General features: G+C 46.1%; 1 protein-coding gene across 6 annotated transcripts in view; it reads left to right on the top strand.

Annotated features, from left to right (window-relative positions):
* Positions 1-16,099, top strand: part of LOC106585964 (homeobox protein Meis1) — a 47,995-nt gene extending 31,896 nt beyond the window's left edge. For 4 of the 6 annotated variants that reach the window (XM_014172736.3, XM_014172749.3, XM_014172753.3 and 1 more), the window contains exons 10-13: positions 9,583-9,641; positions 10,933-11,022; positions 11,441-11,538; positions 14,314-16,099. In XM_014172736.3, the coding sequence (XP_014028211.1) occupies positions 9,583-9,641; positions 10,933-11,022; positions 11,441-11,499 (208 nt within the window). In that variant the 3' untranslated portion in view covers positions 11,500-11,538; positions 14,314-16,099. Of the gene's footprint in view, positions 1-9,582; positions 9,642-10,932; positions 11,023-11,440; positions 11,539-14,310 lie in introns of all 6 variants that reach the window. The other 2 variants (XM_014172741.3, XM_014172728.3) reach the window with 2 other exon arrangements.
* Positions 16,100-16,624: the final 525 nt, after the last annotated feature.

Genomic DNA, 16,624 nt, shown 5'->3' with positions numbered 1-16,624 from the left:
GCCAACTACTTTAATGATTATTTCATTGGCAAGATTAGTAAACGTAGGCATGACATGTCAACCACAAATTCTGAACCTACACATCCATGCATAACTGACAAAATTATGAAAGACAACTATTGTCATTTTTATTATCCGTAAAGTGAGTGTGGAGGAGGTGAAAATAGTATTGTTGTCTATCAACAATGACAAGCCACCTGGGTATGACAACTTGATGGAACATTTCTGAGGATGATAGCGGACATAATTGCTTCTCCTCTTTGCCATCTATTCAATCTAAGACTACAGGAAAGTGTACTACCAAGAATAGCAGAGCACCCTTTACTGGCTCAAACAGCCGACCAATCAGTCTGTTACCATTTCACAGTAAAGAAATTAACAACATAGTTTCAGCACACTTATAGGGAAGGACATTCGACATGTACGGCACTTAAACAAATGACTGATGATTGGCTGGGAGAAATTGAGAATATAAAGATTGTGGGAGCTGTTTTTTAAGACTTCAGTGCTGCTTTTGACATTATCAATCATTCGTTATCAATGCGTTATGGATTTACATCCCCTGCTATATTGTGTATCGAGAGTTACCTGTCTAACAGAACACAGAGGGTGTTCTTTAATGGAAGCCTCTCCAACATAATTCAGGTAAAGTCAGGCAATCCCCAGGGCAGCTGTCTAGGGCCCTTACTTTTTAAAATCTTTACTAATGTCCTGCAACTGGCTGATGACTCAACACTATACATGTCAGTTACTGAAATGACTGCAACACTTAACAAATAACTGCAGTCAGTTTCAGAATGTGTGGCAAGAAATATGTAAGTTAGTCCTAAATATTTCAAAAACTAAAAGCATTGTATTTGGGACAAATCATTCACTAAACCCTAAACCTCAACTAAATCTTGTAATGAATAATGTGGAAATTGAGCAAGTTGAGGAGACTAAACTGCTTGGAGTAACCCTGGATTGTAAACTGTCATGGTCAAAACACATTGATGCAACAGTAGCTAAGATGGGGAGAGGTCTGTCCATAATAAATTGTTGCTCTGCCTTCTTAACACCACTATCAAGGCAGGTCCTACAGGCCCTAGTTTTGTCGCACCTGGACTGCTGTTCAGTAGTGTGGTCAAGAGCCACAAAGAGGGACTTAAAATTGTCCCAGAACAGGGCAGCACGGCTGGCCTTTAAATGTACACAGAGAGCTAACATTTATAATATGCATGGCCCAAAGTAGAGGAGAGATTGAGTTCATCACTACTTGTATTTCTGAGAGGTATTGACATGTTGAATGCACCGAGCTGTCTTTTTAAACTACTATCACACAGCTCAGACACCCGTTCATACTCCACAAGACATACCACCAGAGGTCTATTCACAGTCCCCAAGTCCAGGACAGACTATTGGAGGCGCACAGTACTAAATAGAGCCATGACTACATGGAACTCTATTCCACGTTAAGTAACTCGTGCAAGCTGTAAAATCTGATTTTAAAAAACAAATTAAAATACACCTTATGTTACAGCGGGGCCTGTGTAGAGACACACACACAGACACAGACACACGCATACACACACATGATAACATACGCACCATACACACACTTACACATGAATTTTGTGTTGTAGACATGTGGTAGTAGAGTAGTGGCCTGAGGACACATACTTAATGTGTTGTGAAATGTAATGTCATTTTTTTTATTGTATATAACTGCCTTAATTTTGCTGTAACCCAGGAAGAGGGGATCCATAATAAATACAAATACAAATACATGCGCCGCAAAGATCTGAAATCTCAAACTCGCTCTTCCCTGAATAGTGCAGTAATAATTAGCAAAAACTAGCGAAGATGGCCCGCGGTGTGCCACACTGCCATGGTTATTGGGCGGAAGGTAATGGCTCACACAGAGAGGCCAGCTGCTGTAGCCAGGTAGAGAGGAGAACCCAGCGTGTTCCTGCACACTCAGCTGCAATCAGCACTTATGCCTGCCTGGGTCCTGTTCAGTCGGGCACACCGTAGAAAAATGTCTTACAATGGAAAGCGAAAATTTGCATTGTTATTGGACAGTTCACAGTTGTACCTTCCCGTTTCACTCTGTTTCAAAACTCATACAGAAAGGACATGTGCTGTAGCCAGGTAGAGCGGAGAACCCAGCTGGTTGCTAGTGCACACTCAGCTACACACTTTTCCTCTTTCAAGGACGGGGAGGTCGTGAAACATTGTGTGTGTTCCAAATGGCACCCTATTCCCTTTATACTGCACTACTTTTGACCAGTGCCCCATACACTACTTTTGACCATAGGCTCTGGCCAAAAGTCGCGCACTATATAGGGAATAGGGTGCCATTAGGGACACAATCAGGATAGGCTCTCAGGGGCGTTGGTTAGCTGCTCAACCTAGCATGCAGGTAGTGGTACCACACGGGCCCCATGGGAATCAGGGGTGTGAGAGAGGTGGGTGGGGAATGGAGGGAGAGGAAGAATATAAATAGAGGGGTAGATAGGATGCTTGCACATTCTGGATGGGTGGTGAGGGGTGGGGTATGGGAAATATTGTTTCATTTGATGGAGATTGATGACTTCTCCTGCTATTAGTGTAGCAGCAATGCTAATATTGTGTCATCTATTATTTGTCTGTTACCGTGGTAACCTGGCTGGCGAGCTGATTTTCTGAGGGAGTCCAGGTTTTTCTCTTGTATTATGCTGAGAAATACAAATGAATTCGCGAGTTTAGCCAACTTTGCTTTCAGAAAACTGCAAATGAGACCTTCTTGTTGGTGTCTCTCCCATATATGCTTTTAAATGAACTTGTGCGTGTGTATGTGTATCTCTATCTTCTACCAGTATCTGTGTGTGTCTGTCTGTGTATGGAGAGATGGCGGGTTCACAGTTTAGTTAATGGAAACACTCCTTTGAGTTTGGCGAGAGGTACCCACTGAGGGTTGTAAGGGGGGTAAGGGGGGTTTAGTGATGAGGTAATGGCCTCCCACTGTTCAACAACAGAGCCTAATGTTGCCGTGGGGAGTTGTGAGCGACCCCCGCGTATGTCCTTTTCGTTAAAAGCACCAACCTTTGAATCACACACGGACACACAAATGTGCACACACACACACACACACACACACACACACACACACACACACACACACACACACACACACACACACACACCACACACACACACACACACACACACACACACACACACACACACAGAGACACATACATGTATGCGCGTATGCACGTATGTGTGTGTACAAGCACGCTGGCACACATGCGCGCACACACACACACACACACACACACACACACACACACACACACACCCACACACACACACACACACACACACACACACACACACACACACACACCCATACACACATACATACACACAAGTACTGTTCTTGGAATCGCCGGCTGCGGTGGAACGTTACAGATATTCGAGCGTGTGTGTAGGAATTCAGAGCCGTTTGGCCTCTCAACTCAGCGGCTGGCACTGACGTTTTTTATCCCATTTTTTCTATGTCCTCTCTGGAATTTATGTGGTGGAAAAAGTACTACATTGTCATACTTGAGTTAAAGTCAAGATACCTTAATAGAAAATGACTGAAGTAAAAGTGGAAGTCACCCAGTGAAATACTACTTGTGTAAAAGTGTAAAAGTATTTGGTAAAAAATATACTTAAGTATCAAAAGTAAAAGTATAAAACATTTCAAATTCCATATACTGTATTAACCAAAGCAGGCGACACCATTTTCTTGTTTTTTATTATTATGGATAGACAGGGGCACACTCCAACACTCCAACATAATTTACAAACAACGCATGTGTGTTTAGTGAGTCCGCCAGATCAGCGGCAGCAGGGACGACCATGAATGTTCTCTTGATAAGTGTGTGAATTGGACCCTTTTCCTGTGCTGCTAAGTTTTCAAAGTAGTTTTGGGTGTCAGGGAAAATAATGTATGAGTAAAAAGTACATTATTTTCTTTAGGAATGTAGTGAAGTAAAGGTAAAAGTTGTCAAAAATATAAATAGAAAAGTAAAGTACAGATACCACAAAAAACTACTTAAGTAGTACTTTAAAGTACTTTTACTTAAGTACTTTAACACCACTGATTTAAATGAAGCAGCAGCACAGTCTATTTCCTCGACATACACATTGCATAGTCATCGTTCAATTGACATTGCTGTTAGTGCTTTGAATATACTGCACATGCATGGGCTCGTTTGTCAGTCACATACTAAGTGCAGTAGGATAGGTTGCGTAGAGGTTGTGGAGAGGTTGCTGAGCATTTAAGTCCACCCTACCTCATAACAGGGCCATATGCTGATTGGAACAGGTGAGAAGGGGGGGAGGGGGGGATGATGTCAATGGCGTTTTCACGGCAAACAGCTGGACTGGTTTATTCAAACACACCCAAGGGCGGGCGTGCAAGGGGGGAGTTGGGGGAGGGGGGGGGGGTTAGGGGGATGCTGACCTGAGAATGACACCCGGGGAGGTGGGTTTAGGGGCCATTTTACGACCAGGGGAGCCCAGACTGGAGGGGAGCGCTCGTTTATTTTAATCCTCACAGGAGAGGCGTTTCACCGTGCAGAGGCTCCAGCTCTGCAGCCTACAGTGGACGAGAACAGATGCCACCGCACCAAATTAGCTAAAGGAGGATATTTCAGTTGTTGGGGTTGTTCTTTCTTGAGGGCATTACTTTAAACAGAAAATGCTTTTTGGGCTGTGTTTTTATGTATGTGTACATTTGATGGTGCTTGGTGGTGAGGTAGTATTTATAAAGTTGTGGATCAGGGTTTGGGTCAATTCCATTTCAATTCAGTCAATTCAGGAAGTGAAAGTAAAGTGAAGGCTTTTCAATTCATGTCACGGTTGTCCTAAGAACGGGACAAAGGCGCAGAGTTCCACATCTTTACTCCAAAGTGAAACTTCAAATAAACAAACAACTAAACGTGACTACGTGGTGCACAGGCACAAACACAAAACAATATCCCACAAACACAGGTGGGAAAAATAGCTACTTAAATATGATCCCCAATTAGAGACAACGATACCAGCTGCCTCTAATTGGGAATCATACAAAACACCAACATAGAAAATATAAACTAGAACACAACATAGAAATATAAACTAGACTACCCCCTAGTCCCGCCCTGATCTACTACACCATAGAGAAACAAGAGCTCTCTATGGTCAGGGCGTGACAGTACCCCCACCCCTCCCAAAGGTGCGGACTCCGGCCGCAAAACCTGAAACCAAATGGGGGGTTAGGGGGGTGACTAGTGTCGGGGGCGGCTCCGGTGCGGGTCGTAGCCCCCCCCAGACCCCGGATCCGACCATGGCGCCAGGCTGAACGCCATGGCTGGAGTGGGCACCGGCGCAGAGGAGGGCTCCTGCCCTGGAGCTGGGTTGGACACCGTGCCTGGACTGGGCATCGGTGCAGAAGAAGGCTCCGCCCACGGAGCTGGACCGGACGCCTTGCCCGGACTGGGCACCGGTGCAACGGAGGGCTCCGGCCATGGAGAGGGACTGGACGCCGAGCCTGGACTGGCCACCGGCGCAGAGGAAGGCTCCTGCCCTGGAGCTGGACTGGACGCCGTGCCTGGACTGGGCATCGGCGCAGAAGAAGGCTCCGCCCACGGAGCTGGACCGGACGCCGTGCCTGGACTGGGCACCGGCGCAGAAGAAGGCTCCGGCCATGGGAGCGGGACTGGACACCGTGCCTGGACTGGGCAACGTCGCAGAAGAAGACTCCGGCCTTGGAGCTGGACTGGACGCCGTGCCTGGACGCCGTGCCTGGACTGGGCACCGGCGCAACGGAGGGCTCCGGCCATGGAGCTCGACTGGAGGCCGTGCTTGGACTGGGCATCGGCGCAGGGGAAGGCTCCGGCCATGGAGCTGGAGGTTCCGGACCGTTGACCATCGCAGGAGGTTCCAGACCGTGGACCGTCGCACGAAATTCCGGACTGTGGACCGTCGCAGGAGGTTCCGGACTGTGGACCGTCACAGGAGGTTCCGGACTGTGGACCGTCGCAGGAGGTTCCGGACTGTGGACCGTCGCAGGAGGTTCCGGACTGTGGACCTTCGCAGGAGGTTCCGGACTGTGGACCGTCGCAGGACGTTGCGGACTGTGGACCGTCGCAGGAGGTTCTGGACTGTGGACCATCGCAGGAGGTTCGGGACTGTGGACCGTCGCCGGAAGCTATGGACTGTGAACCGTCCCCGGAAGCTCTGGACTGGGAACCGTCACCGGAAGCTCTGGACTGGGAACCGTCGCTGGAAGCTGGACTGGGTACCGTTGCTGGATACTCTGGACTGTGAATGCGCACTGGAGGCCGAGTGAGTGGAGCCAGTACAGGTGGCACTGGACTGGTGACACACACTTCAGGGCGAGTGTGAGGAGCAGGCACAGGACGTACCGGACTGGGAAGGCGCACTGGAGGTCTAGTGCGTGGAGCCGGCACAGGTGGCACCGGACTGGTGACACACACTTCAGGGCGAGTGCAAGGAGCAGGCACAGGACGTACCGGACTGGGGAGGCGCACTGGAGGTCTAGTGCGTGGAGCCAGCACAGGTGGTACCGGACTGGTGACACACTTCAGGGCGAGTGCAAGGAGCAGGCACAGGACGTACCGGACTGGGGAGGCGCACTGGAGGTCTAGTGCGTGGAGCCGGCACAGGTGGTACCGGACTGGTGACACACACTTCAGGGCGAGTGCGAGGAGCAGGCACAGGACGTACCGGACTGGGGACACACACTTCAGGGCGAGTGCGAGGAGCAGGCACAGGACGTACCGGACTGGGGAGGCGCACTGGAGGCCTGATGAGTGGGGCCGGCACAGTTTGCACCAGACTGCTAACCGGATCCTCTGGTTGGATGTTGAGCAGAACACACTTGCACAACATCTCTCTCATCTCTCTCTCTCCCAACTTCCCCATTGCCTCCCTGACGGTCTCTGGCTCTTCAGGGCGAGTGCAGGGAGCAGGCACATGACGTACCGGGCTGGGGAGGCGCACTGGAGATCTGGTGCGTGGAGCCAGCACAGATGGCACCGGACTGATGACCTGATCTTCAGCCCGCCTGCGCTGCCGCATACTCGTAGCCAACTCCATTCTCCGGTATCCCTCCTCACACTGTTCCATCGAATCCCAGGCGGGCTCTGGTACTCTCCTTGGGTCAACCGATCACCTCTCTATCTCCTCCCTTGTGGTCTCTGGCTCTTCCCTCTGCCCAGCCGCCAGCTGCATGTGCCCCCCCATAAAAATCTTGGGTTTTCTGTGGCCGTGGACTGACGACACGCTCCTCCAGAGTTTGCCATTCGGGCTCTGGCACTCTCCTCGGCTCGACCGGCCACCCCTTGTGCCCCCCCCCCCCCCAAAAAAAAAATCTTGGCACAAACACAAAACAATATCCCACAAACACAGGTGGGAAAAATAGCTACTTAAATATGATCCCCAATTAGAGACAACGATACCAGCTGCCTCTAATTGGGAATCATACAAAACACCAACATAGAAAATATAAACTAGAACACAACATAGAAATATAAACTAGACTACCCCCTAGTCACGCCCTGACCTACTACACCATAGAGAAACAAGGGCTCTCTATGGTCAGGGCGTGACAATGCAAAAGTTCCTGAGATGATTGAATTGAAATGGAATTGACCCTAACCCTATTGTGGATACCCTGGCTGTATCTAGAAGTGCTTACTTCACTACACGCTAAGCATACAAGTTCATATCATACAAAGCCGTCGTAAAATAATGTTTTTCTTCAGAAAAACAACGCTTTTCAAAAGTGGAGGGTTTTTACAACATGTCTAGTCCGAAGAATAGGCCTCTATTGTGGGATTGGGAGCCAGAGAGTGGTGGATGGTCGCACTTATTGTGCGGTGGGAAGCGGAGGGCTGAAGCAGGGCCATAAACGCAGTCCCATGGTGTGAAGGGTTCGCGGAGGGGTGAAACTTTTAACTCCCTAACAGAGGACACAGCCTTGGCCGCGCCACATGGCGCTCTATTCCCCCTTTCATTGGCTGCTTAAAAGGCGGAGCTAGGGGGTGTGTGGTGGCGCCCGGGCTCTCACACAAACAGTGTGCCCCACAGCCTCTCCACCCCTCTCTCTCCTTCTATCTCTCTCTCCTTTGAGACCCCTAACACTACATACACCCCCTGTGCTCCCCACCATGATTCGTCACAGTATCATCAAGGAAGTGTCCTTCTTGTGGTTTTTTGTGGAAGCACTCTGGCCTAAGGGACTTTGCGCTTCATTTGTCAAGGCTTTGTTGATATGAAAGTAATTGGTTCCCCTTCATTTTTATGGTTATATCACCCAAAACATCACCTAATAGCCACATTTTATTGTCTGATAGATATACAGTATGTTATTACACTGAAAAAGCATGCGGCTCTAGATAGGCTTCATCATATGACTCGGTTTTCTAGTTCAGTTTGGGCCTCTTCCCCTCACTTCTCTCTTAGTATCTTCTTCTCCCCCTCATCTTCACCCCCCCACTCCTCCTCCCACTCCTCCGCCCCCCTGCCGCCCCCTGCTTCTGCCTTTTTTCGGGCCCTGCTGAAAGGAGTGTTGTGGCTTTTGTTTCCCTGAAAAGGAAACCCGTTCCTCCCCTTTTCTCTTCTCTCTTTTTTTCAGAAGAAAAAGATGAAATGGAACCATCCCGCCAGGGGTAAAAAGGCAGGGGGACATAAATCAAGTTGGAACCACTGAGCTTTCACTCCCCGGGTCGGCAGGGGTCACGGGGCGGGTTCACAAGGCTTTAGGCTGAGCAAGACCAGAGTGCTCCTCTGCCGAGGGCGCTGGGTCACGGGGCCGCCAGGGTCAAAGGTCAGGGATCATGCATACCAGAATGATGGCTTTCAAGAGCACAATTATACTTAGAGGGGACGTGTATGAATGTAGGACAACTCTCTGCAAACATAGCTATTCCGTAATGCACCTAATGTATCCCACTGCAGAGAGATTTAGTTGTATAAGCTTTGTTTGGATGTGTGCTAAGGGGATGGTACACTAAAAAACTATACTAGTACTTGAGGACTTTACTTAATCAGTGCTTGGTGTATTTTATGTAATGAAAAGCTAAATAGAATTTTGCTGTGACATGAAATGTTTTGGACTTAAAGGACCAACATTTTCAGAGACAGTATATCAAGTGTCTACTGTATTGGTGGATATCAAAGAAGTGTATGCTTCCACCAGCAGTGTCCGTTTGCTATGAACTCATAGATATTCCAGGTGTTTGGTTTGATAAGAATCACAGTTACTGTCCAAGAAGCCATTTTTTTTCTTTGAAAGCCACAGTTTGAGAGGAAGTTAAGGTTTCCATGTTCTTTTAGTGAAGTGTAGACGAGACGCCTGGACAACGTCAGGCAACCATCGCTGACAGCGAGTCTTTTTTTCTTCTCGTAACGCCAAAGTGAATGAATGCTTTTCCTCTGTGGTCCCAAAACAGTACATTGAAATCATATGCTGCTCGCCAGGCCTCATTTATAACGTGTTGCTGTCTTCTCTCTCCTCCACTGCCCTCCCCCCATTCCCTCCCTCCCTCATTCCCTCTCTTTCAGGTTCATCAACGCGAGACGAAGAATAGTTCAGCCCATGATCGACCAGTCCAATAGAGCAGGCAAGTCTCCCGTCAAATTTGAGGGGTTTCAATTCATGTGGTAAAGTTGTTTCAATTCAAGTCAACGCAGGAATATGAACTCGTCAAGAAAACAGGTCAACATAGATAAAAATAAATCTTATAACATCTCAACATTTTTACATGAATTAAAACAGAAATTAATCTGTTGTGTATTTCTCCTGCTACTATCTCCAGTCTTGCCCCTTCTGGTCTTCGATGTGTTTAACTGAACGGACGGACGGACTTAACTACGGGAGTGAAGGGCCACTAAAACTCAGAGGATTAGCCCAGACAAAGACGCTAATCACTTTGACTAGCCAGTCCATTGAAAGTTTGACCTCGGATTAAAAACAAACAAGGAGCAAGTGATACTGAAGCTAAAATATGACCAGTCGTTTTCCCTTGCTTTTTTACAAATTGAAATTTAATTTCAGAATTAAAACTTTTTGATTAAAAAAACACATTTTGTCTACTGTAAAAAGTTGTTGAGTAGGACTTTGGTTTACTTCGTTAGTCTCTCTCTCTCTCTCTTTCCCCCCTCTCTCTCTCTCTTCCTCTCTCTCCCTTTCTGCTAAAGACAGAGCAGTCCCCTGGCACATGCCTTGTTTTGGAGCTGCTGTAAAATTTATGACCTGTGATGAGGGTTAGGGGTTAGGGTTGCATTAGGGGGACTCTGTAAAGTTCAAAGACGGACCGAGGAGCTTGAACTGTTGCTCCGGCTCATGTAACCAGAACCAGCTTCTCTACCTGGGGCTGCCTACACTTTATGATATGAGGGAGACAGAAATCCGAATCACAGCCCCTTCCTCCGCCACTAATTGTTCCATAAGCGATAGTGGATGGATTAAATAGTAACCTGGTGGAAAAGTAGTTCCTTAATTACGTACTATAATCATGGTTAAGCGGTTTGTGTTTAATGAGTCAAAGTGTTGTTATAAGTTACTTATCTCCCATTTACAGTGCTGCTGTGTATTTCGAGGTAATTACGTTCAAGTTGCCAGAACAGTAATCTATTTGCTGATATCAAGTTGCTCTTTCACAGCATAAGCCATAAGGACAACTTGATATTAACTCTTACCAATACATACGAAGCCATTTGTTAGTAATTAAGCCTGTTGATGAAGAAAATTACCTCCCAAATAATCTTGTAATTAGAGGATAATAGTGAGAGAATAATGAGGACAGACCAAACCGGGAGAGGGAACGTTTTATGGGGGCGCACCGGTAATTAAAACTTATGCAATATTCTAATTAGCATTTCCTTCTGTCTCGGCCTGTGTTTTTTCGCCAGTGACTGGAGGAGGGCCCTACACCCCAGATGGTCAACCAATGGGAGGGTTCGTTATGGACGGCCAGACACACATGGGAATCAGGCCACCTGGTAAAGACTCCTATCTCTTAACTCCTACGTCCCAGACACACACATACACACATGCACACGCATGCACATATGCACACATGCACGCACACACATGCAGGAATGCACACACACACACACAAACACACACACACAAACACACACAAACTTTTGAGTCCCTCAAACCATGGACCTGACTGGTTCCCATTCACCCCTCCCCTGTCACAGTATTATTTACTCACCCTATCTCCCCTGCCCTCCCTCTCCCCCTACCTTGCCGAGACACAGTCTTGACCAGGTGTGACCGGTCACATTGCAATATTTGCATTGCCTCACCTCACTGACCCAAATAATAAGTCTTTGTCCTCTTTATCGCTGTCCCCCTTCTCTTCCCCCATCCTCACTCACAACTCTCTAATTTGTCCCTCTTCTCTCCCCGTAGGGCCCATGGGTGGGATGGGCATGGGTATGGGCGTGGAGGGACAGTGGCACTACATGTGACCCTTTGCGGACTTAGCACAGAGCCCAAAGGGACGCACTGTAAGTATCAAGCATCCACATGAATGTAGACGTGTTTAGAAACATATTCTATTCGTATTTACAATAAAAGTGACTCCAAAATAACAATACATGATTTACCATTAATTTCTATTGGGCACAAAATAATGTTAAACACAATCAAAACAAACAGCAAATGCATCCAGTTTGTAGAGTCACAAGCTTGATGTAATCATCGCGTACTTGGAATATGGGACGAAATACTAAACTTTTGACTACTTTAATACACATATAAGTGAATTTGTCCCAATACTTTAGAATTTCTAATCGGTTCACCGGATATGGATGAAAATACCCTCAAATGAAAGCTGACAGTCTGCACTTCAACCTCCTATTCGTTGTATCATTTAAAATCCAATGTGCTGGAGTAGAGAGCCAAAACAACAAAAAATGTGTCACTGTCCCAATACTTTTCGAGCTCACAATATCATGAAGAATGTATAAGGCATGCATACTAAGTGGTATGCTAGCACGGACACACGGAGAAAAAGTCTACTGTACATAAATGCAGCATAAAGCTACTGCCACATTGCAGCAGGATGAAAAGGCTGGCAAAAGCTAATTGACTTTGTCTAAATTAAATATGTATACGCCAGTGGTGTGACCAATTGATTTATTTGACTGGTCATGTGGACAGAAATAACGACCTTTCATTGCTCCCGCTTCTCACACGCACTGTGGGAAAGAACTTGTTATGGCTGTCCACTGTCAAAGGGTCAACCGTCGAAAAAAATAAAGCATAGTCTACTTCTCAGATGTGCATATTCGATGTTTGTTTAGAAGCAACCAAAGTGAATGCTCGATGAAAAGCCATAGTGCTAACGAATTTGTCACATAAAAATTGTTAATGGGGTAGGAGGTGGCATCTGAAATCCTATGGAAACAGAAGTAAGACAGACATAGACTAAGAGTCAATCTTCCTCTGCCATCTATTGAGTGATGGTGGCATCCAGCTCCCTCACAGTTACGTTTCGGCCATATTGAGTGGCTAATTAAGGTAAAGTTCTCAAAGATTGCAGGGTCAATTAATCATAAGAGATGAGCAATATTCTTTCACGTCCCATTGAATGAATTGATCATTAACGAGGGACATAAAATGGTTTCCCCCTCTTATTTGATTAAGGGCTCCAGTTCCTTCATAAGATATTTTCATTAAGCCCGGCGAACGGGGAAGATTAAGCGAGCTGCTTACGACCGAGACTGGCGAGAGACTCGAGACTCGGCGGGTTTTTCTAATACGGTCACTGGGCGACATTACTTCGAACCAAAGTCAATTAAAGACTCCTCAGAAGGAGCATTACGATTTCTTCCCCTTGCGATTATCGAGCTTATGGGTCCTTGGGAAACAATGCACCTGTCAGTTCGGATCCGAAGCAAGCCATGCAGAAGCCCCCGGACCCCTCTGCACTGCAGAAATGACTGTTCTCTGGTCGTTTGGCCCCCTTCTTTCTTTTCTTCTTATTCCGCAAAATTAGCCAAGGCTGGGCAAAGTCGTAATTTTCCCTTCCCAGACAATAGGCGATTACGGGCCCACAAATTAACGAGCGTACAGGATTATTTCCCCCCGTACAAAATGTTTCTCTCTACCCAGAAACCCCCTCAGGCATCCTTTGGTGAACTTCCTCACTGACCCCTGTGCGTCGCCCTAACACCGCTGGAGGCCATTGTTTAAAGGAGCCTCTCCGCCAATTATTCGGCCAGGGTTTTCTAACATCGTTCCAAGGGGTCAGGGTTGCCATCTTTTGAGGGGAGGACCGGTAAAGGGACTCAGGAGAAAGAAAGAAAACGAAAGAGAAGAAAGACAAAATAAGGCTTTGGGGGCGTTTAGCCTCTGCTCTCCAATCGGGAAGTAGCGCCTGTTGATTGGGTCCCCTGGTGTCAGTGAAACAGAATGGGTCAGCCACACTGCTCTCTTGCTCAGCTGCAGAGTGCTGCACTCTAGCCGGCTCTAAATTGCTCGACCAATGGCCTCTTTTTCCTCCCTCCTCCTCTCCTTACCTTCATGAACACTGATCTAAGAGTTAGTGGGATAGGTGAAATCCATTTGTCCCGACATGTCACCCCATTGTAGTGCCGCTTCACTGCACACAACATAACTGCTTCACATGACCTATTCTTTATGTATAGTACATGTCTCTGTGGGAGTTAAAGTAACAGTGCACAGTGCTGTAGTTTTAAACTAACACTACACAGTGTCATAGTGTTGAAGTAACACTACACAGTGTTATAGTGTTAAAGTAACACTACACAGTGTTATAGTGTTGAAGTAACACTACACAGTGTTATAGTGTTAAAGTAACACTACACAGTGTTATAGTGTTGAAGTAACACTACACAGTGTTATAGTGTTAAAGTAACACTACACAGTGTTATAGTGTTGAAGTAACACTACACAGTGTTATAGTGTTGAAGTAACACTACACAGTGTTATAGTGTTGAAGTAACACTACACCGTGTTATAGTGTTAAAGTAACACTACACAGTGTTATAGTGTTAAAGTAACGCTACACAGTGTTATAGTGTTAAAGTAACGCTACACAGTGTTATAGTGTTGAAGTAACACTACACAGTGTTATAGTGTTGAAGCAACACTACACAGTGTTATAGTGTTGAAGTAACACTACACAGAGTTATAGTGTTGAAGTAACACTACACAGTGTTATAGTGTTAAAGTAACACTACACAGTTTTATTGCTAAAGTAACTTGTACACACTGGTGTTGTTTTCAATTTTACTCATTGTTTGTTTTCCCAGCAGAACTGCCAGGTATTCCCGAGGACGGCGTGTCCCATGGCGGTCGGATCAGCACGGATATGGGCATCACTCTGACCTTCACTGGTGCCCCTACCATCACCTCTACCCTCACACCAACCAGCCCCACCACTGGGGCATGATCTCTCAGTGTTGCCCCTCCCTCCGTGACTCTTCCGTGACCCAGCGATATCGATTGCGCTGGTGCCCAGCCCAAACTCACCACCATCACCTGACTGTTTGTCAGTAGGGCTGGTGCCCGCCCCCCCTTTTCCAACTCCCCCCATTTCCTTCAAGTGGTTCAGTCTGAGTAGCTACTGTTGCTGAACCACCATCATGACTATGAGAGGCCTTGGAAACCCCCTCATGCCTTGTGAGGACTTCTGACCTTGTGAGGACTTCCCTTCAGGGGACTACAATTACTGGAGCTCTCCAGTGGATACTTCAATACTCTGTTAATTCAACCAATACAAACAAACACTTAGTCCTTCACTTTTCCCCCCTCTGCTGCATTGCATGGACAGTTATAGAGGGTGAAGATACTCTTGTCTTGGCAGTGGACTTGTACCCAGAGAAGAAGCCAATGTCTGTATTTACTGGGGGGTCTTTTTAAAACAACAAACACCCTGGAAACCATTCTTTTTTTATATAATGAAATTGTTGTAATTATGGAAAATTACAATAAGGTGAGGCAATAGTGTCCTGTTTACAGTTTTATCACAAACTCTCTACGGACAAGTAACAATAACTATTGCAAGTGCTCTGGTATTGCTTTGCCGTACTATGCTGTTTTTCAAAAAAGGACTTGACTTGTCTAATTCACACTATGTGTGTGAGTCTTTTTTCATAGACTTTTATCTCCTACCCCCACGAATCTCTTTGCGTTTGAAAATAAAAATAAATAACAGGACCAGTTTCTCTCAGTTTGCTGTATGAACAACACAGAAAGGAACCATTTCAATGCTTTGAGGTCCTGTCATACAATTTATATTATGTGGTAAAGAGCTTTGTAAACACTTAAGTAACTAGAGTGTAATTACAGATTTCCTTGCTACATGTAGCCTATAAGAGTAGTAATTACAGGGCTACTACACAGGTATGAGTGCAACTCAATGTAAAGTGCTACCAAAACCCCAGTTAGTAACCCGGACAGTTAGTAGGAGGGTACAGCTTGGTACAATACAGTGATGGGAAAAATTACACAGTAGATTTCCTGCCTAGCGGCTGCCCCCTTCCCTGCTTCGCCTGGGTAGCTCTGTATTTACTGACTAATTACTTTGTTTGACTCACCGACTGTGGTGGAAAGGGCTTATGCAGACACAGATTGTGTCCCAAATGGCACCCTACCCCTTATATGGTGCACTTGTTTTGACTAGGCCTCATAGGGCTCTGGTCAAAAGTGCCATATATTATATGGAATGTGGTGCCATTTGTGATGCATCCTCAGTGTTGGTGGTGTGGGTAAGAACAGAGAAGGGTCGCTATCTCTCGCTCTTTGGTTTCTCAGCTGCTGTATGAGGTGTGGCTGAAGGAAGCAGGCTGTTGAGGCCAAAAGGTTATTCTGCATGACGGACGCTGTTGTCACGTCCGAACCCCGACGAGAACAGACCAGGTGGGCTTTGAAGGTCCACTAAATGAACAAGCACATTGCTCTATCTTCTTGTTCTTGTCTTTCAATATCTTGGAATAACACATTAGAAACTTACCTAGGACCTATAGTCTCTCAGGTTTGAATCACAATGTGAGAAAAAAAGGTTTAACCAAAATAAACTGTTGTGGCATATAGAATGTTTGAGGATACTTGAGGATTTTTCTTTATTTTGGAAGAATAGAATATGAATTGAGGTTATACGGGGATGCATAATGTGGTATAGATGTGGAACTCCCGCATCACTATTAATAAAATATCTGCTGAAATGCACTTCACTGATATCCACCCCCTCCCAAACTGTGGCTACTTTTACTCTTGCTGCAACTGGGACAAACAATATGCTGACACTGAAACATGGTCTTATACTATATATAAACAGAGGCCTACTATTTATATGACATATTGTTATTGTGGCGTCCTCCAGCACGAGAAAAATGTAATACACTACACTATCCACTACCAAAGATGCTTAATAGTGAGAAGGCCTAGATATAAATGAGTCTTGCTTGGAATTTGAGGGACTGAAAATATGCTGACACTTACTAAAACATGATCTTCTACTATAGACATAGGCCTACTATTTATATGATGTCCTTTTGTGAGACTCTCCAGAGACAAATTATATCCACTATCCACTACCAAGATACTCAGTAGTGAGAAAGGCCT

Source organism: Salmo salar, chromosome 02 (genome assembly GCF_965601325.2).
Source record: "Salmo salar chromosome 02, fSalSal1, whole genome shotgun sequence".
Classification (NCBI taxonomy): domain Eukaryota; kingdom Metazoa; phylum Chordata; class Actinopteri; order Salmoniformes; family Salmonidae; genus Salmo; species Salmo salar.
Note: the sequence above shows the minus strand (reverse complement) of the source record. Positions and strands in the feature narration are given on the sequence as shown.